The 23,104-nt window shown below is 39.6% G+C and overlaps 1 protein-coding gene and 1 long non-coding RNA gene across 2 annotated transcripts in view; one reads left to right on the top strand and one right to left on the bottom strand.

The window, feature by feature from the left end:
* Window positions 1–674: 674 nt before the first annotated feature.
* LOC136267334 (uncharacterized) lies at window positions 675–13,804 on the bottom strand. Its single transcript, XR_010706644.1, has 3 exons — window positions 13,345–13,804; window positions 1,110–1,198; window positions 675–954 (listed from the first exon to the last, which is right to left on the bottom strand). It is a non-coding gene; the product is annotated as an uncharacterized lncRNA (long non-coding RNA).
* The window catches only part of LOC136267333 (uncharacterized), a 42,322-nt gene continuing 32,950 nt past the window's right edge, over window positions 13,733–23,104 (top strand). The window contains exons 1-3 of the mRNA XM_066062438.1: window positions 13,733–13,860; window positions 18,918–19,202; window positions 19,865–21,715. Of these exons, the coding sequence (XP_065918510.1) occupies window positions 13,827–13,860; window positions 18,918–19,202; window positions 19,865–21,715 (2,170 nt within the window). The 5' untranslated portion in view covers window positions 13,733–13,826. The remainder of the gene's footprint in view (window positions 13,861–18,917; window positions 19,203–19,864; window positions 21,716–23,104) is intronic.

Genomic DNA, 23,104 nt, shown 5'->3' with positions numbered 1-23,104 from the left:
GGTGTGGTTTGCTGTTAAGGTGATATGAAAGTGTACTGTAAAATATTATTCCTTTTGGCTGTATATTCATATTGGACCAACACAGCCATACACAACTTCTTATTATATTTAAAAACTTTTGTCAGCATGCACAGCCTGCATGTAATGGAGCAAGGAGCAAAGATAAATTCCAGTCAGGTCCACCAATCTGCTCTTAAGCATATGCCAGAAGATGTCTTGCATTGAATTACTGTACTATGTGGTGGAAAATGTTATGTAGCTTTGAAATTTTTAAAAGCAATGGTAAAATTTGCTCTGCTAAACCCTATCTAATGTGCACACTGTAGTTAACCTTTCTAAGGAAAAGGTAATTGTGTAGGCACCTTTGTAAATTAGTGTACCATAAACAAGAAAGGTAAAACAGTTTTGTGGTTTGGAGAACTTTTTTTTGGAGGGATTTGTGGTTTGTATGCATTACCTCCCCCAATGATCCCTTGTGGTTTTTTCAGCAATCTGGGCTTCTCTTTAAGCCTACATCTCTATATTTTCTATTCATATCCAATACAGAGGAGTGCAGTGTACCAGGAGCTCATATATAAGTATTCTGTTGCGCCACTAATGAACTGCTGAGCGTACCTATAAAGAGTTGAGATATACTGGATGGGAGCCTAATCTATTTGCTTACTTGTACATAATGGACTTATAGATAATAGAATGAACATGTGAAGTTGGCAGTTAATGTTTATATGTAATTCATTGATATTAGTAAAGATAATTTTATTATGGTAGGTATAATATAGTTAGGTGTTGATGTCAGATTTCTTTTTAGGCAAGCTCCTGATCTAGTACTGTATAGTGGCAGAAGAGGTGTAATTTGATGGAAAAGTAAACTTCGTATGTCTGTAAACATGTGAAGTCATTGCAACACAAAAGCATTGTGCTCCCCACAAAATTTCAACACAAGTTACACTGTAGCTACAGAATTAAGAACACAATAAAAACCTCTATAAAAAGGACAAAGATGCTGACTCCATATGCATACATTTTTTTACCTCTGAAAGAGGAAAATCTCTTTATTGCAAGAAAAACACTATAATAATATTATGTAGCTAGTCCATGGTATTGCATACCTGTTGACTTTCCCAGGGTTGGACTTGTCTTCAATTTTAATTTTGGAGATTGAAATGTGTTGCACTTCAGAAGTTTGCATTTCAACTAGCTATTAAATGTAAGAGTAATATGCATCCTCACTGCTATTTATTAATTAACTGTATGTTTGATTTGATCATATATGACTTTACAGTACTCATACAGCAGGCCGGGTACACAATCATTAATATTAATTGGGAGTATGGTACTGAAGGTCTAGTTCTAGGCTATGAAAATGTAGATAATATAGCTAGAGAAAGTCTGGTGTAGCCTCCTCAGCACTAATCCCAGTGTTTATTCTAGGCTGTTATGAGTGATTCACTACACTGTACATATATACTTGTTACACAACCTCTAGCTCTCGGATTCACACTGAAAGTCAATGGTATAATTATGTCTGATGGAGTTTTTCTGATTAAAAAAATGAGGCCCATCATTTGTAAGAATAGGTTCCATGCCACTGGCAGTAAAGAAGAATATTTGACTGTAAACAAAACAAAAAAATTAATTGATTGTTGTATTAAAGTATCTTGATCTTAAGAAGTGAAATCTGAGAATCAAAATGCATAGGGACTTAACCCACAAAACTATTCTATTTTTCTAAGCATAACCTCTCTAGTCCTATTAATATTGTGAAACATGTGTAACACCATAGATATGGTATATCAGTGGTGGATTTAGGGGGTCAAGTTTGACCTTCTACAAAATTTTTAGCATGCATGTCAATTGTGTTGCATAATCATGAAAATCTCATCCACTGATGTAAGTGATGTTTTACTTTTCTATTTGTGCATAAATAGCTACCACCAGTCTCTATATCATGTAAATGTTGTACTACCAAGACTCCTAACGGCCAGCCTACATACTAAATAAAACCCACAAGTAAATATATTTATAAGAGTAGACTAGACAGCTGTGTGTATATGAGTGACAGTGTATAATCAAACAAAACAAACAGTAACTCTCCTTTGATTGCTGTCTAAATAGCTATATAGCCTCACACCAAAATCTATTTAATGTATAAACCTTTCAATATTCAGAGTTTGTCAGCATTTTCAAGGGAGCTGTATTCTAAGACCCTGTCTAGCAACTACATTGTATTTGAGTGCACATGGATAGGTGTGTACTGTGCAGAACTGCTGTACAGGCTGTATAAGCAGGAGGGTAGCTGGAAACCCTGGCCCATCAAAAATTGTACACTATAATAAACACCAACCACACATTCTTTCAGATGGAGTTTTTTGTTTTTATCTGCTTAACCAGTTAGGCACTGGAGGGCAAACACTGGAGGCAAAGCCTGTACGAGGTGCTTAGGCCACTCCAAATAAATTCTCTGTTTCCCGTCCACCGCCCGCATCTGGTTACTGTCAGCTCTAAATATTCCATTATTCCGTATTCTTCCATTATTTTCCGGTTATTCTTGCATACTGACAGGCTTAGTAAAAGCCATCTTGAAATAGTGTCTGCTCATGGGTCAGCAGTGCTATCAAGTCGTGTGTTATTTTTTGCAGCCTGAAAAAAAGGAACATGGATTTGTGCAGCTTTTTATAGCTGTGCCAAGTAAATAATGGCTTGAAAACTTACCAATCTCATAATGAAATAATGGAAATGGACCGCCCGCCCGCATGCAAATATTCCCGAGGTCAGGACGGGAAACAGGAAATTTATTTGGAGTGGCCTTATGTACTTGTCAATTTCATGCCCCACCCCCCCACCCCCGGGCGTCCCCACACCCCAGATGGGGATTTGACATTGCTTCTTGCCCCCACCCCTGGGGCAATTGACAGTTGTCCAATTCACTGACCGATTTTTGGTAGTTGCATTTCTAAACAATAAAATCGCACTCGCTATAATTTTACTAGCTACAGGTGTATACCAGGCTATTACTAGTTGCATGCATGAAATATACGCTTAGTCAACCTTGAGGTGTTGTCAAATCCCCTACTATGGGGATGGGGACATAGTGGGGATTTGACAGCTGATTTTGCCCCAGTAGTGGGGAATTTGACACCACGATTTGTCAAATCCCCTGTATTCCCCCACCCTCCCCGGGGGTGGGGGGTGGGGCATGAAATTGACAAGTGCATTACCACTGTGACGAGTCAAGGTAATCGTTGGCTAAAGTGAAACGGGACAAATACCTAGAAGGGTATAATGTTCAAAAATTCCAGGGTGGCATGTATTTAGTTGGACAATACATAGCAACTTTCGAAGAGCTTAACATGAGTATCAAGATCGAGATACCATAATAGAGCAGTCACCTCTAATACAACACTGAAAATTGCAATGAATCCATGCTGAAATCACTCTCAGATTCTATCTCAGTGATCTAAGTTTCAAAAATTTCGTGGAAGGGATGCCCCTAAGTTGGCAAAGCATGCTAGTGCACTTTGCATACTAGGATGTGCCTTCCCTGTAGTGTCATTTCATTTTGTGACCCCCTTTCCAAAATTCTGGATCCGCCCCTGTATATTACCTATGCTTACAGCATGTTACCCAACATCCTTATTTGGGAATTCTCTTTGACTCAAAAATGTCATTTTCACCTCATATCAGTAATGTCACCTCTAAAGTAACAAGGACACTAAACTTTGCTAAATATGTAGCTCATACTTTTGAGTATGGATAGGCATGAGGCTATTATGCTCCAAAAATTGAGCATTATGCTTTTGAGCAGTGCTCAAAAAATCACCTATTATACTTTTGAGAATTGCCCATTATTCCCAAAATTCTGCCACCATAATTGGCTAATAATGCCAGTTTATTGCTGTATCAGGCCATTTTCATTGATGTTTAAGCTTCAAATAGTCTTGATTTCTTTAGCTGGTTGCTGTATTAGAGTATTTAATTTCAATGTGACTGCTTTATTAGAGTAAATAATTTTCAGTGACTGTTCTATTAGAGTTTCTGACTGCTCTATTAGGGTATCTCGATCTTTTTTAACGGAATTGTGCAATCTGCAGATTTTCCTACTGCTAAAGCTTTACAAACACCTCAAAATGCTATCATAATTCCTGATTCCCACACATACCTATTATGCCCGAAATTATGCCGGCATAATCGCCGCATCCCTAAGTATGGATAAGCAGTGTGGGACCCTTAGCTACTTACAAAAGGACATACAAAATATTGAGATGGTACGACGTTGTGTTGCTTGTCGGCAGTGTTGGGAAAGTTACTTTGTAAAAGTAACTAGTTACATATTACTTGCAACTGAACTATTTAGTTACAGTTACATATTACTCATAAAATAAAGTAACTATAATAATATTACATATTATATTACTAATAACAGCCGTAAGCTGTTATAACGTGACATAATTGTGTTGTTGGACAATGTGCAAATCTTGGTTATAAGTAAGAAGCTGGTGAATAAGCTTCATTCAGTAGGCTTTGTTACTTCATTGTAGCTAAGCGTTACTAAGAGGATAACTAACGAGATTAGTAACTTCGTTACTTGTAGTAATAACATTACGTAATATTAGACTCGTTACAGTAACTATATTACTTGGGTAACGCGTTACATTTGTAAGCAAAGTGACTTGAGTTATATTACCAGTTTTTATAGCGTATTTCATTATATTACTTAGTTACCACAAATGTAATAATATTACGTAACGCATTACTCCCAACACTGCTTGTCGGGTTAAATCAGACTTCAGATATCAACAGCAGTGTTATCTATGTTAGCAAATTTACAGTGGCCTTCTCCAACACCGACGATATGTAGCTAACAAGACTCTACAATATTGTTTACTCCTCATCAGTCCTAAACTACTTTTCCTGTTTTCCAACACTACCTATTCCACCCACCACCACCACCACCATCTCCATTTTGAGATTCCTTTTTCTAGAACAAATAATATAGCTAAATTCCTAGATCTATCCGACAATCTACCCACTAATACTGTTGAATCCGAATCTGCAGCTACAAGTAGCTATTTTATAAAAACTATAATTTGATGGACTTTATCCACAATGACGTCACGAACACAAGATGGCCGCGTTATTTGGGGTACTAATCCACCTATCAATGTCACGCCCCACTTACTCCAGGTCGGGCAGCAGGTGGGGATTTGTAGGGGATTCGTCACCCGAACTTGTCCCCAGGGTAGGGGCATTTTTTATTATTTATTATTAGCACTTTACAGTGACCAGCACTGAAGGTCTGACAGCAACATGTGCTGCAGCCTTAGGATTACCTAACCTAATTTCAGGGACTTAGACCTAATGACTTGACTTCCTGACTTTGCAACAAGAATAATGCACCTATATATCAATGTCACGCCCCACCTACCCCAGGTCGGGCAGCATAATGATCTACAAAATTGTTAATAATCTTGTTGAAATTGATATAGGGAACTCACTTATCAAGAATAATTTACCCACCCGATGACATTCAAATAGATTTAAGCAACCATTTACCAGAGTTAATTCATTTAAACATTCCTTCTACCCCGATGCAATTAAACTGTGGAATTAATTACCGGATACTATAATTAATTGTACAACATTACAAAATTTTAAAGATCTAATTAACTGTTAATAATATTTGCACACACACTACACCTTTATGTACATTTACACTCACTTGTCGAGTCCTGTACATTACATATAATTAATTAGCAGGTGGGGATTTGTCACCCAAGCTCGTCCCCAGGGTAGGGGCATTTGCAACATGAATATCCGTACTTTACCATACTGTTGTGATTCCCGGGATAATTATATATAGTAGGGGATTCATAACTCAAAGTTGTCCCCAGGGGTGGGGAATTTGCATTCTCGCATTTGCAAATCCCCAACAATCCCCACCTCTACCCGACCTGGGGTACGTGGGGCTTGACATTGATAGGTGCATAACCAATACTCACCATATTGTTAATTAGCCTGGCGTAGCCGACCCACGCGAGTAGCACGAGGGTCTGGTGACAGCCGCATTCAGTACCGGTGACAGCCGCATTCAGTACCTGTGCCAGCCTTACGAAAAACTGGTGCGTCCAATCAGATCGCTTAGTGACCAATTAACAACATTCTATGACGTTATTTCTGATTTGGCCACTGATTATGGTGAGCTTCTTATGTCTTTTCTACAACCAGCACAAATGTAATGGTTTGTAGAGGAAATAGATGTCATTCAGGTGCAAGTATATACAATAGCTGTCGACACCCTGTTACCGGAAATTGTCCAAATGTTTTGCACGTATTTTCAAATTTAATTGCATTCCATCTGCACAGGTACTGAATGCAGCTGTCACCAGACCCTCGCGCTACGCATGCGGGTCGGCTACGCCAGACTAATTGTTAATAGTGATTCCCGAGGTAAATAATGTAGGGGATTTGTAACTAGAAGTTGTCCCCAGGGGTGGGGAATTTGTCGTTAAGCTTTTGCAAATCCCCACCTCTGCCCGACCTGGGATGGGTGGGGCTTGACATTGATAGATGCATAATGTACTGGCGCCTATCGAGAAATTGTTTTGATCGATCATATTTCATTCGTGAAGAAAGATAATGTAACGCGCTACTTATGTAATGCGTTACGTAATATTATTACTTTTGTGGTAACAAAGTAATATAACGAAATACCCTATGAAAACAGGTAATATAACTCAAGTTACTTTACTTGCAAATGTAATGCGTTACCTAAGTAATATAGTAACTGTAACGAATCTAATATTACGTAATATTATTACTAAAAGTAACGAAGTTACTAATCTCATTAGTAACCCACTGAGTAACACCTAGCCACAACGAAGTAATGAAGCCTACTAAGTGAAGCTTATTCACCAGCTACTTACTTATATCAAGACTTGCACATTGTCCAACAACGCAATCGTGTCACGTGATAAGGTGGTAGTTTCACACGTGACAGCTCAAGGCTATGGACACAAAGTAATATAATATGTAATATTATTACAGTTACTTTATTTTATGGGTAATATGTAACTGTAACTAAATAGTTCAGCTGCAAGTAATATGTAATATGTAACTAGTTACTTTTAAAAAGTAACTTGCCCAACACTGCCAACAGGTATGGGTATAACGTAACAAAAACCATTGCAAATGTACTACATGTATTATAGTGTAAAATAGCTTGGACAACAGATATAGCTAAGTGTAAATAGGCTAGTGATAGACACTTGAGACAGGTGTAATGTAAGACATATTTTGGTTATTGTTGTAATTGCTGTTGTTAAAGTATCTGAGTGCTGCTTACCTACTGCAAGACTGAACGTTACAACACTGGAGTAGTGGGCAGGATTACTACTCGTCTGAACCAACAAACCGTGGAAATATTAACGGTACCCGTTAAGGTCACCCGCCTGAATGCATTGGACGCGTTGTTCTCTGTCCCCTTCTTGCAGGATTGACGATGTCTCTAACACTTGAGTTGACCGAGACCGGACAGAGGACCGGAGGAGAGCTGGGACTACAATCGGAACGAACAGAAATGTACACCTCACGGAACCTAGCATTGGACGATGGGGTCACAGTACTACTACAGAACTTTACTGGAATGGAAGACTGGGACAGTTGGGTGAGCCATTTTGAAAGTATTTCAGCAATACATGGGTGGAGCGATAATGAAAAACTAATGTGGATGCGCATTAAATTGGTTGACAAAGCTGCAGTCGCATCGCACGTGACCAAGGCATCCTATGAACTGACAAAAACGGTCGCTTCAAACACCCTAGCAAAAGGGAGTTGTACAAACGTGAATTTGTTGGTTGACTAAAAAGTGACACAGAAAGTTGGGCTGATTATGACGACGATATTCGATTGCTAGTACAAAGAGCTTATCAAGCGAATGCGCAGGAGCATCTTGCACTCCATCACTACTTGGACCAGCTGAAATCACCGTTAATAGCAGTGGGAGTAAAACAAACACACCCTACGACCGTAGCTGAAGCAGTGGGAATCACCATGCAATTGGAATCATATTTGCCTAAATAACTGCCTACCCGGCAACAGACAAAGGACTCGTTACTACTTACTACAATCCAGTCTTCCCAAGTGAATATACTCGAACAGATCCAATACCTTACAAGCCAAGTAGAAAGACTGGAGTATTTTGCAAAGGAATCACACACAGCATTTGCCACCACAATGTGTTAATGCAAATGAGCAGTGCCCAAAGAGCATTTGTAGTAAGTGTAATCAGGGTGTTGATCGTGTGATTGAGAGTCAGGCCAACACTAAGACAATATGTGAAACAGGCAGTAGGAGTAGTGATGTGGCAACCATTACAATAAACAGTGTGTCCAGTTATTTTTTGCCTGTCTGTGTTGCTAGAATGGAAATATCCTGTTTGGTTGATACTGGTGCAGGAGTGTCCCTACTGAGTGGAGATGTTTTGGATAAAGTTGGCCAAAGGAGCATCATTGTGGAACCAGTAATTCACCAGAAACTAGTTGGGGTAGATGGAATACCACTCAAGGTACGTGGAGCAAGTACCTTCCCTTTGACTATTGCTGGCCTTGAATTCCAACACAGGTTGATCATTGCTGACAACATCACTGCAGATGCTATACTCGGATTGGATTTCTTAGATTCTCACAAGTGTGTTCTTGACCTGGGACAAAGGAAGCTGTTTGTCAACAACAAAACCTGTATTCCATTGGTACCATGCCTCTCTCCCAAAGATTCACTCCTGGGGAAAGTAGTCCTACAAGATACAACTGTCATACCTCCTGCTAGTGAGCTAGAGGTCATGGGACGAATTGAATGTTCAGAGAAGCAAGACATTAATGGCGATGGTGGAGGGAGTGCAGAGTCCAGTATTTGTAGCTAGGGCAGTAGTCACACCACAGACCAAGCTAGTGCCTGTGAGGCTGATCAATACAGACCTGATACCAGTGACACTGTACAGAGGAACCAAGTTGGCAAATGCAGAAACTGTTGATGAAAGAAATGTTAATGTTGTGGGAAATGTTGATGCAGTCACTAGCAGTAATACCTCTGTACCAGTCTATACAGACAGTATTAATCAATTACCAGATGATGTTAGCCAGACCCAGCAAGACAAGCTCCTAGCATTGCTGTCACTGTATTCTGATGTGATTGCTTCTGGTCCTAATGACTTAGGTCATACACAGGTGCTTTCCCACCATATTGGTACAGGAGATGCCCCACCAAGCAGCTCGTCGGGTACCTGTGCCATGTAGGGAAAAGGTAGAACAACTACTTGAGGATGTTAAGCAAGAAGATCATCTCCCCATCAGAGTCCATGGGCATCACCTGTTGTCTTAGTCCAAAAGAAGGATGGATCAATTCGATTCTGTATAGATTACAGAAAAGTCAATGCAGTCACACGAAAGGATGCTTACCCCCTGCCAAGGGTAGATGATACCTTTGATTCCCTTGCAGGTTCATTATGGTTCTCAACCTTAGATTTGAAGAGCGGGTATTGGCAAATTGAAGTGAACCCCAGTGACCGGGAGAAAACAGCCTTTTGCACCCAACAAGGCCTATTTGAATCCAATGTAATGCCTTTTGGCTTGTGCAATGCCCTGGCAACGTTCCAAAGACTAATGAATCTGGTGTTAGCAGGTATCCAGTGGAATACATGCCTTGTATACATAGATGACATCATTATTTTTGGGAAGACTTTTGACCAACATTTGCACAATCTTCAAACAAGTCCTGGATCGTCTACGACAGGCTGGGCTTAAGCTGCACCCTAGCAAGTGCCAATTTCTCCAGCACAAAGTGACATTTTTGGGGCATATCATCTCTCAGGATGGGATTTATCCTGATCCTGACAAGACTTCGAAAGTAACTCAATGGCCTACTCCAAGATCAGCGAAAGAAGTCCAGCAGTTCTTAGGACTTGCTAATTATTATAGAAAATTTGTCAAGGACTGCTGTTGCTAAGCCCTTACACAAACTTACTGAGAAAGGCGTACCATTTTTATGGACAGACCAATGCCAGGGTTGCTTTAATACTTTAAATCTCTTAACATCAGCACCCATCCTGGCTCTACCTGACTGGTCCAGACCTTTTATTGTGGACACCAACACTAGTGACCAAGCTATTGGGGCAGTACTCTCTCAGGTCAATGAGAATGGTGATGAACAAGTGATTGCGTATGCTAGCAGATGTCTCAGTAAGGCTGAGAAACTATTGTGTTACACGAAGGGAGTTACTGTCAGTTGTGACCTTTCTGCAGCAATTTAAGCAATACTTACTGGGACATACTTTTATGATCCGTATAGACCATGGAGCTTTGACCTGGATCCAAAACTTCAAGGAGCCTGATGGACAGTTGGCTCGTTGGCTAGAGAAACTTCAGGAGTTTCAGTTTACCATCATCCATCGGCCAGGGAGGAGACACAATAATGCTGACACATTATCCAGAATTCCATGTCGTCAGTGTGGAAGATTGTCACATGTCACCACAGACCCTGTGATACCACCTGTGCAAGATAATCCTGAAAAGCTTCAAGTGCAGAGGCCTAGCTAAGGGGGGGGCATTTGCCCCCCCCCATCACTAAATGATTTTTTTTTAAACTTTCGTCACAAGTTTACCAGTATTAAACTGACACGCAAATGACTGTAAATTATGTACACTACTATGCGGTATCACCAGGGGTTGCTAGTGAATGCATACACACAACATTCAACTCGCTCGTGGATCCATCAAACGAAAATATTAGAGACATACTTCTATATTTAGCCTAGATTACTCGCGTGATAGAACATTTTTGAATCTAAAAAGAGTGACCCGCTTCTCCGTGGGAGGAGTCACAACTCACAAGTGACAAAGGAGACCAATGGACGCTACGAGCCTACTGCCTACGAGATGATAAAGTGTTAGCTAAATAAATGTACCAAGTTCATTTTATTGAGTCGATCACACTGGATCTTTGTACGTACGGCAGTGCAGTCTGTTTTTACTTTGTCAGTCAGTCAGTCAGGTGGATCAGTCAAGCTTACAAGTTCTGCTAGCAAGACAGGTGGGATTTCATGCAATACATGGCATTTGAATTTCGCCGAGTGAAGTGAGTGAATACGTCATCCTGTCAGCAGTGTGCTAGGACTGCAGTACAGGGTGTGGCTAACGTAAAGTAACCTGTATTTGCACTAAAGTATTAGCTCTACGGGACTGTGGATGAATTTGTTGGAGTACAGTTGTGGCACGTGCGATGATGCTCGACGAATATAGCTACCTTGATTGGAAGCAGTCAGTACTGAAATAGTTATGTAGCTAGTTATTTAAGCTGTAATAATACAACACCGTATGTTGGCTAGCCCACCATTGGGTCATTAGCCTTTTTTGCAATCATGAATGATTTTGAGTGTTTCGTGGGGGCATGCCTGCCCCTCCATCACTTTCTGGCTAGCTACGCCCCTGTTCAAGTGTCAGCTGCTAATCTTACAGATAACCACACAGCTGAGGATCTACGTCAAGCACAACTGTTGGATGGAAGTATTGGTGGAATGCTACAGGCAAAGGAAACAGACAAAAAGCCTAGTGCTGAGTTTGCTCGAGGTCAATGTCCCTCTTACCGAAGGCTTCACCAACAGTGGGACCAACTTGTTGTTCAAGAAGGAGTACTATGGCGTCACTACCACACCCCATCAGAGAGCCACAGTTGGCTTCAATTGATTGTTCTCCAGTCCGTGCAACAAGTAATTTTGAAGGAATTACATGAAGGTACAGGAGGAGGCCACTTAGGCCAAGATAAGACCCTTAATAAATTGAAAGAGAGATACTATTGGCCAGGACACTTTAATGCTGTGCGAGACTGGTGCCAAACATGTCCAGAGTGTGCTACTAGAAAGTCACGAGCACCAAGACAACGTGCACCACTGGGTACCATAACTGCTGGTTATCCAACACAGATAATGGCAGTAGACCTTCTTGGTCCCCTTCCTGAGAGTAACAGTGGGAACTCATGTCATGGTGGTCGGTGACTACTTTACAAGGTGGATGGAAGCTGTACCTATCCCCAACCACGAGGCACAGACAGTGGCAATTAGAATAGTGGATGAAGTATTTCTGAGATACTCAGTACCCGAACAGTTACATTCAGACCAAGGCCGTCAATTTGAATCAGAACTGCTTACCAAGGTCTGCAAACTGTTGAACATGCGTAAAACCAGGACGACCCCATACCATCCGCAGTGTGATGACCTTGTTGAAAGGTTCAACCGAACTCTTTTAGACATGTTGGCAACATGCTCTAAGGAACACCCGTTCAACTGGGAGCAGCATATACACAAGGCATGCATGGCGGATAATACCAGTATACACCCCTCTACCGGATTTACACCTTTCTACCTGATGTTTGGGAGGCAGGCACGTTTGCCAGATGACATAATGTTTAGAACCAGCAAACCACAATCTCAATCTCCTATTGAGTATGCAGCCACATTGAAGAAACAGTTGACCTCAGCATTTTACTTGGCTCGTGAACAGATGGGTAGACAACATATGCGCCAAAAGGAGTATTATGATAAGAAGTTACATGGAGACCCATACCAGAGAGGGGACCTTGTGTGACTACATTCATCAGTTGTGAAGAGAGGCCAACACCGCAAACTCCACCATCCCTGGACAGGACCCTACCAAGTGCTCAAGCAGATCTCAGAGGCTACATACAGAATCAAGCAAGTTGATGGGAAAAGGCAACGCAAAGTTGTTCACTTTGACAGACTGAAGCCTTGCCCTAGCAACATCCGTGTGAAGGACAATACCAACGAGGCAACTAACACAAAGCAGAAGAAAGTGGAGCAGTCATCTGGGTCAGTAAATGATGAACAAGTACGGATGCCAAGTATTGGGACTAACTTGCAGCTCACTTATTATGATGATGATAACCGACAAGCAGTGGACACACAACAACCAACTGCTGTGTCACCTTTACCCCCACCTAGAAGGTATCCTGAGAGACACCGACAACCCCCTGCACGTTATAATGATTTTGTACCACATAGTTAAGTTCAAGCCAAGACGTCTTCTTGAAAGAGGGGGATAGTGTAGTACATGTATTATAGTGTAATATAGCTTGGACAGCAGATATAGCTAAGTGTAAATAGGCTAGTGATAGACACTTGAGACAGGTGTAATGTAAGATCTTTGGTTATTGCTGTAATTGCTGTTAGAGTGCTGCTTTCCTACTGCAAGACTGAACGTTACAACACAAACAAGCGTTTTCTCGAAAATTTTCCACCATGCGTTACAAATCATTTATTGTGCTGTCTTGTACCCATACCTGTTGCTTAGAACTCGGTATCTCCTTCCCTGGCTGAAATATGATCGATCAAAACAATTTCTCCATAGGCGTCTGTACATTAGTATACCCCAAATAACGCGGCCATCTTGTGCTCGTGACGTCATTGTGGATAAAGTCCATTATGCATGATTTGTAAACTTTTCCCGTAATTCAAGATATCACGTGATAAATAAATAAATAAAAACTCGTTTTATCTATGCTTGAAATACCATGCTAGAGGTGACGATCTAGTAAACCGTGATGTAGCTGTTTTCCTCCCCGCTTTCACCGTTACCCGCCGTCCTGCTGTCAATTTAGTCCAGTCCAGTCCAGCCCACTCCTCCACCCACCCCAAATATGTGCACATGGTCATGTACTCAAGTAATTGAACGCAGTCAGTGAACACTCACTGCATGTTGGGATGGGTGTGGCTATCCACGAAAGTACTCACGTGATGTCACTAGCAGTATTAGTCTAAAAACATGGCGACACCCGTGAAAAGTATACCTCAAATTGGTGAGACCATTTGTTATTGGCAATTATGATTTTAAAGTTAATATGGTTTGTTTTCCCCTGGCGTATTAAACTGTTTAAGTCCACGTGGCTTTCATAATCAAGTTCAACTCGCCACTGATCATTATTATTGTTGTGTTTGCGTATGTTTTAGTACAGCTATGCCTGATCTAATAAATGTATATAATAGCTACTTGTAGGGGCGTAGCCAGGATTTTTTTGAAAGGGGTTCGAATTTAAAGTTGAATGTCTTAAGGGGAAGGCCTGGGTGCTTCCCCTAGACCATGTTTGAACGAAAATGATGCATATACAAAATGTGCCCTTAGGCAGTAACATTAAAAGGTTTGTGCATCTAACTAGCTAAACCTACACACTGCTGGTTATGCAGCTTCCAGATAAATTCTCTGTTTCCCATCCACCGCCCGCATCTGGTTACTGTCAGCTCTAAAACTTCCATTATTCTGTATTCTTCCATTATTTTCCAGTTATTCTTGCATACTGACAGGCTCAGTAAAAGCCATCTCGAAATGGTGTCAGCTCACGTGTCAGAAGTGCTATCAAGTTGGCACACACTTCACGTTTGTGTTATTTTTGCAACTTTAAAAAGAGGAACAAGTTTAAGCATGCTTTTATGCAGCTTTTTATGGTTGCACCAGACAAACAATGGCTTGAAAAGCTGCCAATCTTAATAATGAAATAATGGAAACGGACCGCTTGCCCGCATGTAAATATGCCTGAGTCCAGGACGGGAAACAGAGAATTTATTTGGAGTAGCCTAACTGTAAACCTATTGTAAAACTAACTAATCTTCACTTCCAGACAGCATACTGACAGCCAACTTCACTTTCCTGGCACACAGAAGCCCTCCATCCCTTAGTTGGCAATACTTCTTTCCAGCTATACATTATTCTCGGCTGGTCCTCCTGTTCCTCCTGTTAATGGTCAATAACTATAACTTCAGACTAGGCTTGTACTCCGAGATATCACGTGCCCACAACATGTAACAAATATACAAACCATTCACCAGGTAAATATACATCAACAATTCACAGTTTGTCCTAACCTGACACATGTATAACATGACCACTCAAATTTAGCAGCTGCTGCCTTGTATGTCTCAATCAACCATTGAACAGTCCTTTGCCATTTCACTCGTGCCATTTCAACCATGCATCACGTGCGCAATTGATCACGTGATGCAATAGGTATGAGGTTCAGCATTACTGTGATGTGACCCTCAAGAGTAGAACAGAGGAGCAAGTAGCTACCGGAGAGCTCCAGGACTGAAAGATTTGGTGTGATTTTTAATATTTAAAAAAATTTGCCTCTGAAAGGGGGGTTCGTCCGAACCATCCGAACCCCCCCTGCCTACACCCTTGACTTGTTTACAGAATATTACACAGTAAAAATGCAGTGTAGTAGTTTGTATGTGTGTGTGTGTGTGTGTGTGTGTGTGTGTGTGTGTGTGTGTGTGTGTGTGTGTGTGTGTGTGTGTGTGTGTGTGTGTGTGTGTGTGTGTGTCTGTGTCTGTGTCTGTGTGTGTGTGTCTGTGTGTGTGTCTGTGTCTGTGTGTGTCTGTGTGTCTGTGTGTCTGTCTGTGTGTGCGTGCATGTAGTGCGTGTGTGGGTGTCTGTGTCTGTGTGTGTGTCTGTGTGTGTGTGTGTGTGTGTGTGTGTGTGTGTGTGTGTGTGGCGTGCGTGTAGTGCGTGTGTGTGTGTGTGTGTGTGTCTGTGTGTGTGTCTGTGTGTCTGTGTGTGTGTGTCTGTGTGTCTGTCTGTGTGTGCGTGCGTGCGTGTAGTGCGTGTGTGGGTGTCTGTGTGTGTGTGTCTGTGTGTGTGTGTGTGTGTGTGTGTGTGTGTGTGTGTGTGTGTGTGTGTGTGTGTGTGTGTGTGTGGCGTGCGTGTAGTGCGTGCGTGTGTGTGTGTGTGTGTGTGTGTGTGTGTGTGTGTGTGTGTGTGTGTGTGTGTGTGTGTGTGTGTGTGTGTGTGTGTGTGGCGTGTGTGTAGTGCGTGTGTGCTGAAATTTGCAGTAATGCGATTGAACTGTGTAAGGCCTGCATGGGGTGTGAGCATGAGCGTAGACATAAGGCCACAAAAACTTAATTATTAGTTTCTCATCCCTGCCCACATCACCATTTATATTTTACCATATCAAGGATTTTTATCCAGAACCTTTAGGGTTCATAACTAGCTAGAGCAGTCTAAGAGAAAATGTTTTTCTGAGTCAATGTAGCTAGCTAATTCTGTTATCCTGTTAATAAAACTAAAATAAATATCTACTCTCCCACACTGCTCCAGCTAGGATAATAAACTAATGGTTAAGTTTATGTGACCTAACTGCAAGAGGCTGAATCTAACCACCAAGCATGCTGTCATGCTCTATGCCACGCGATTCAAACAGAGATGCAAACATCAGTGGTATGCGCGCGTGTGTGTATAGCGCACACATGAGGGGACTACTTACCAATAGCCAATTGCCACATTGTAAACTTTTGACAGCAAAGCCATTCCAAGTGAGAATGGATTGCTATCCTCCCCCACATCATGTCTGATCAATGGGAAGTAGAAGTGAGGGGGACTGACCAGAGTATAGAATCTCTGGGACTGTGCTTGTAGCCATTTTAACTTTCATGATGTCTTAAAGGTCATAGGGGTAGCATTGTCAACTAAAATGCAAACTCATTTGCCATAAGTATTTATAATAGGCCACCAAGTCTCAAACTCTCTTTTTTAGACTACTTTTATGAAGTAATAAGTGCTTCACTGCTCTAATAGGGTATTTGAACATTTTATTAGAGTTTTTTGCAGTTTTCAGCAAGAATAATATTAATCTTATTAGTACTTATAAAGATTGAGGTACTCTATTAGAGCAGTCTTTAATAAAACAGTCAGTTGCAGCTGAAATGAATTATATTTTAATTTCTTTTTCAACCTGCTGATTACTAAAGGGTAAACAGTCCATGTAATATATGTATGGCCTAATAAATAATGTCAAAAAGCCTCTTGCCTGCATTGAATTTTGAAACTATCTGGCCGGTAAATTACAATCTCTGTCAAAGCAAGCTAAAGGCACTTCCTTCTTATTGCAAAATGTGACTGACTATGGGTGATTTTTGTTTTGTGAACAGCCTCAAAGAGACTTTCAAAGTAAAAAAATAAAATTTATTTGGTGCAGATAGTATGGAGTTGTCTTATTTTGATTGTGTTAATAAACACTTGTTAGTTATACTGGCTTCTTGGGCTGCATGACAGACTATTACATGTCTTGATACTAAAAGAATGAAACAATTTCTGATCTGGTATTTACACACTATATTCACTTTGAGATTCAATCTGGTGACTTGGTTATGATGTTATCTACCCTGGGTACTAAATGTAGATTTATATGAGACCAGCCATAATGCAGTAACTGTATGGTAAAAGTTGTACAGATGTACCAATAATCGGATCGGCTATTAGTCATCGGCTATATTGGCCTTGTTTTTGCATATCGGTATGACTATCGGATCGGTAACATGTGTGAACAAGCAGCAGATACAGATATACAACATCTATTTATGGGCACTCGTGTTCTAGTAATATCCTGGCAAGGCCTTTTTATGTAATGTCAACTGTTGATTAAAGTCCCACACTGTCACTTTATAACTAAATTTAGAGTGCAAATTCTATGCCACTACATTGGATCGGCTTTGTAAGGTGGTGGGAGGTGAAAAGTACAGTGTTACTGAGGCTTTAATAGCTATAATGGATATTAGTTATATGCAATTGCTGCATTGTACTGAAATACAGTGGTATAGGTTTTTGCTATGTCAAATTGTCATTACAGCAATAATAAAGCTTGTTAGACTGCCATTGAGCTAAATTTAAGAATGGGTTTCTGTCAAAACTATGGAAAACCCATCTATGTAGATCTGCCATAGCTACGTACCTTTGATTTCACACCCAGGTGTTTTAAAGGTTGTACCCTTATTGCACAGCTCAGCTGTTTTAGCATGGATATAAACTGTCTGTCTGTCTGTCTGTCTGTCTGTCTGTCTGTCTGTCTGTCTAACAATATGGCATATTAATAAGTAGAGAAAGCTTTGGTATACCAGCTAAACACATGTCTGCCTGTCTGTGTGTTTGTCTATACATAGTATAGTAGTTATTGTGTTTTATTAGAGTCAGTAATCTTTTTTCAGATACTGTATAGAGAGAAACTCTTTGGTGGGGCTAAACTTTGGCAAATAGCAAGCTAAAATTAATTGCAATTGGCTAAATAAACTTTGGCAAATTCAAGCTCAACGTTTAGCTATATAAAGATGCTAATCTGAGGTGCTACAAAAAATTTGGCAGATTTGTAGCAAATCGCCAAATTCACCAACATTTTTCCCTGCCAAACTTTCTCTCTATATATTATATCGTATTTTCTGTTCTACAAAAGGATATTAGGCACTACAAAGTGTACACCTATGCGTTAAGGTAATTCTGGTTGTAGTTTGGCCAGATATACTCAAAGAATAACACATAAAAATTGATGGCATATACGTACTGCATGATAGGACAGCTATTAGTGTTAGTATATATGTAAAGAGCTCTGCATGAGAGGATCGTAGTAAAAACAGTGTTATATTTGCCATGTATAGAACAGTATATGTGACCGTAGTTATATAGTGGGCATGCACAAAACATCACTTGAGGCTAACTGGGCAACAGTAAGTAGGTGAAGTTACAAAGCCAACAGAATAAAGTTCAGAAGGATGGGCACAATCTATTAAAGATAATGGGTTTCAACACTTCTCAGTAAGTTTCGAATTGTTTCGTGCATGCTTTTTACCTGAAGTTAAATCCTCTATGCTAGGTAAAGTATCACCTTGCTCATGCTATGTGATAAAATTAATGTAACACTCAAAGAGTGGTCTAGAGACAAAATCTGCCACTCTCTTACATGCTATCCTGCCAGTAGAATGACTGGTTACTGTCCAATGGTCAACCACTGTAAACTCCTCTGATTGCCATGCTTGTTATATGTGTTTGTTTGGGTGTACTCTGGTAACCATGTACTGCTTTCCCGCACAATAGGTTCTGATCATCCTTATGCCAAATATTTGAGGAGAGTCAGATCATTATTCACAGAAAAGTGGTTTGACGTTGGTTCAGAGCTGTTAGAGCCAGGAGATGAGAGACAACTAAAGATAATAAAATCTAATAATAAACTTAGTTTAGATGAAAGCTGTGCAGAGATGTTAGATTTGTGGATTGAAAAACAACCTGATGCAAGTTGGGACCAACTGATTGAAGCTCTGAGTGCTCCCGGTATTGAAATGTATAGTGTGGCATCTAAGATTAAAAGCATGCTAATTAAAGGTAATGCATTTTCCTTCAAGTGTATCATATATGTCTGGTGCCATTATTCTTGCATATTGATAGTTGTACTGTTTAGTATTAGACTAGATGGGAGGCCAGACATAATGGTATTAGTAAATTATTAGTGACCACAAGCTATAGTGAATACTCAGAACAAATAAGAACAAAAAGGTGTAATGTAAAAGATGATTTGATAAAGGTCATGATATCAATATATGGGTCGGATTTTGTGCCAAAACACTTTGCAACATTGCTATATAAATCTGATACTCCAATAGAGTTATAACCATAAACTAATATTAGTCAATACTTGAAATGCCCAAGTCCTTGAAGCCATAAATACTGTCAAGTATACTAGTTAATTTACAATGCTTTGGGAGACTGTATCTGCAGCCTTAATTAGGACAAGAAGTCAAATAATGGGACATGCAGTAGTATGTTTCCAGTAAGTCAGCTCAACTAGGTGACTGGCTAGGGATTAAGTTTGCATGCCAGGTGGTGAATTCTTTCTTTAAACCAAATTCTTACTTTTTCATTATGCTAATAATTTTGTGCTGAATATTCAATGAATGCTTCAAATGAAATGCTAGACTGGACTAATGTATTTATTCAAACTGGACCTTTTATACTGTTTGTATTTATAACTTTTACATTGCATATAGGGCCGTCTGCAGTAGCTACACAAGATTCACAACCATCTCTTGAACCAATGCCACAAAATGCATTGACTTTTGCTTCTAATGAAAGCATACAATCGGCATTTATTAGACTTTCAAAATCAGTGCAACAAGCCATTAAACACACAGATTTTCTCACAGTGAAGCAAGCATCTATGGAAAGTGCAATGTTTCCAACCATGGCTTTGAAGTCTAAAGAAATTCGTTCAATTGTTCAAGCATCCCAGACATCGCAAACTCTTATTGATTTATTAACTGAAAAATGTTACTGGAACTTCTTGGACACCAGAATGATGGAAGCCATGGCAACTGCTTCTGGGGTACCTGCTGCACAAGAATCTATCATAAACTTCAAGCATACATTTTATAGCAAGAAGGTAAAAAAGGTAGCTCCCCAGTTTTTATTATATGAACGTGATAAATCAGATCTTACCTTAATAAAGGAAGTTTGTGATAAAGATATGACAATTGCTGAATTAAATGATCATAGGTTTTTTATAGAAACTGAATTGTTTGGAATAGGTCCAGGGGCATTGACAGTCTGCAAGATTGTTATTGGATCCATAAAAATTGAATGGCAAATTTCTATTGATCATGTCTATCAGGCTTACACCATGTTGAAAAAGAAATTCTCTTTACTTGCATCACATTCAATTGTTGACTTGTCAATCCCTGAAGTGATTCGATGGGAAGGACTACCTATTCTTTGGCATGGACAAGAAGTTGGACATATTGGACCATGTGAAAATGAAAAACAGTTATGTTCATTACCAGCAGGACTGGAATGGACTATTTTAAATTCTGACAGTTTTGGTGAAATTATGGAGTTGTATAATTCTTACACTGTCCTAAGCAAAAGTGATATTCAATGGAGCTTTGAACACCCCCAACATGAAACAGAATTTGTGTTTGGTGTGAGGGAGTCTTCCAGTAAGAAACTAGTGTGGGCAATCTGGTGTGTACCATATCACATAAGTATTAAAGGACAATTACTACCAGTAGTGGAACTACAACAAGAAGGAATGAACTATGATGATAAGCAAGATGAGGTATACAATGTGGTGACCAGAGAAGCAATGAGACGTGCTAGCAAGTTTGGAATGTCACAATCTGTACTAGTTCTACAAACAACTCATATCATCAAACCTACAATTACTCTTCCAGTCTGGGTTTATGATTTCTCACATCCAACACATATTCTTCCATATAACTCCCCTAGAACAACTGGTTTAAGGAGGATGACACCAAATGATATTGCTAGTGTACTGGCTCTCACTAACCTGTATGTGTCTCAGTTTGAGATAGCACAAATTTTCCAAACTGAAAATGAATTGTTGCACTACTTTCTGTGGCCTTCAACTCCAAATTATATGGTGACCTATGTCATTGAGGGCCCTGGTAATGATAACATAACTGATCTGTTTGGATTCAGGTTGCATGCATTCAATGACGTGAATAACAAGGTGATCAAAAGTGCTACAGTGTCTGTTATAGTAAATACCAAGACTCCAACTAGACAACTCATTACTGACTTACTATTGTGCGCAAAACACGAACAAGTTGATGTACTCACCACTCAACAGTTTGGACTTTCTACAGGAAATTTTGAGGACTTATTAGTGCATGATTATCAGTATGAGTACTGGCACATTTTTAATTACAACTACCCTGAAGTGGATGAGAACAACTGCTGTGTGTTTTATTCTAGTTTAGCAGTTGGAGTAAATAATAATGTTTACAAACGTACTATAGTCAGCAAATCAAGTGAATTATCAGCTAGTGAAGAATCTGAACAGGTAGTGGACCAGCAGTTTGAAGATATCACCAAGCCAAAAAGTTAGGAAACTATTAAACCATCCATGTATATTGCATGGCATGAAGTATACAAAACATACATGTATTAAATAGAACAATAGGATTTTTGTGCAAACAGAGGAGGTACAACACACTCACATGAGTTGTAGCATTTGTACAGTGAAACTGTTTTGAACTAGGTGTCAATAGAAGGCATTTTGTGTACTTATTTTAGTAATGTAGTGAACCCCATTGAACCCTAGTGGTGTGATGACGAGTAATTAGCCACATCATCACAGCAGCCAAAGAAAAGCCAAGCAAACGTAAAATCACAGGGCTAATATACTCTAATAGAACAGTCACTGCATGGTTAAAAGGGCACAAAAGAATGTAAAAAATCCAGAGTTCAAATCAGGAACTTTCACACCTACATAACTCTCAGTTCCTTAACCACTGAGCTATTGCTATCACGGCTGTTCACCCCACTTAATTTCTGCCTTATAAATAGAAGTTATAGTTTAAATCTATTCAATAGTGAAAGTTTATACTTTATAGATTTACCAATGGAAATTCTAGATTGTTCTATTAGAAATTTTCTACAAAATGTGCACTAGTTCTAGAGTATTACAATAATATTAATAGATAGTCAAATAAAACATGCAATACAATACAACTATAACTTCTGTCTTCAATAATCATCATTGTGTCGCTTAGATAAGAAGATATATGAGTAAAAGCAAACTGGCTGGCGTTTTGGCCTAGCTTCTACAGTACAAATACAATGAAATCCACATAAAAACAGCCAAGCTGTGAAAAGGTTTGACCTTAATACAATGTACATCACTGCAACCATTTCTTGGATGCCACTTTTCATAACTTTTTAACCCAGGCTATTAAAAGCTGCACCTTTTTCATAGCTTAGCTGTTTATGTGAGGACAAAATGAAATGGAATTATCTGTAATCACACCATGCTTCCAACAGTAAACATAATTATGTGGATTAATTTCAGGTATACTTCATATATTGTTCTTTTTATGAATGGCTGTATAATAAGCAAAACATATAGCTGAAAACTAAGTGGAACAGCTACTTTTCTTGCCAGTGATAATTGATGATTAGTATAGGGGTATACATTTTATCATGCCTACTACATCTGGTCTTTCATTTGATGAAATGAATTTTTATAAGAGTTGTTTATTTATTTATTAAGGCTTTACAGCATAAGTAATGAAGGTCTGTAGGACACCTGCATGGTCCACCAGCCTGGTTAAAAATGTTATAGTATTATTATTATTAAGCATATTTAAAAAGTTGCAGAAATATTACAATAAAATGTGCTGAAATAAGGACTTGACATGGAAATTTAATCCGTACTTCAGCCCTTCAGGTTTATTACTAGTTAAAGTTTGTACATCAGGTGATGATCCTCC

Source organism: Dysidea avara, chromosome 9, assembly GCF_963678975.1.
Source record: "Dysidea avara chromosome 9, odDysAvar1.4, whole genome shotgun sequence".
Classification (NCBI taxonomy): Eukaryota; Metazoa; Porifera; class Demospongiae; order Dictyoceratida; family Dysideidae; genus Dysidea; species Dysidea avara.
The sequence above is the reverse complement of the archived record's forward strand: the minus strand, read 5'-3'. Positions and strand labels throughout refer to the sequence as shown.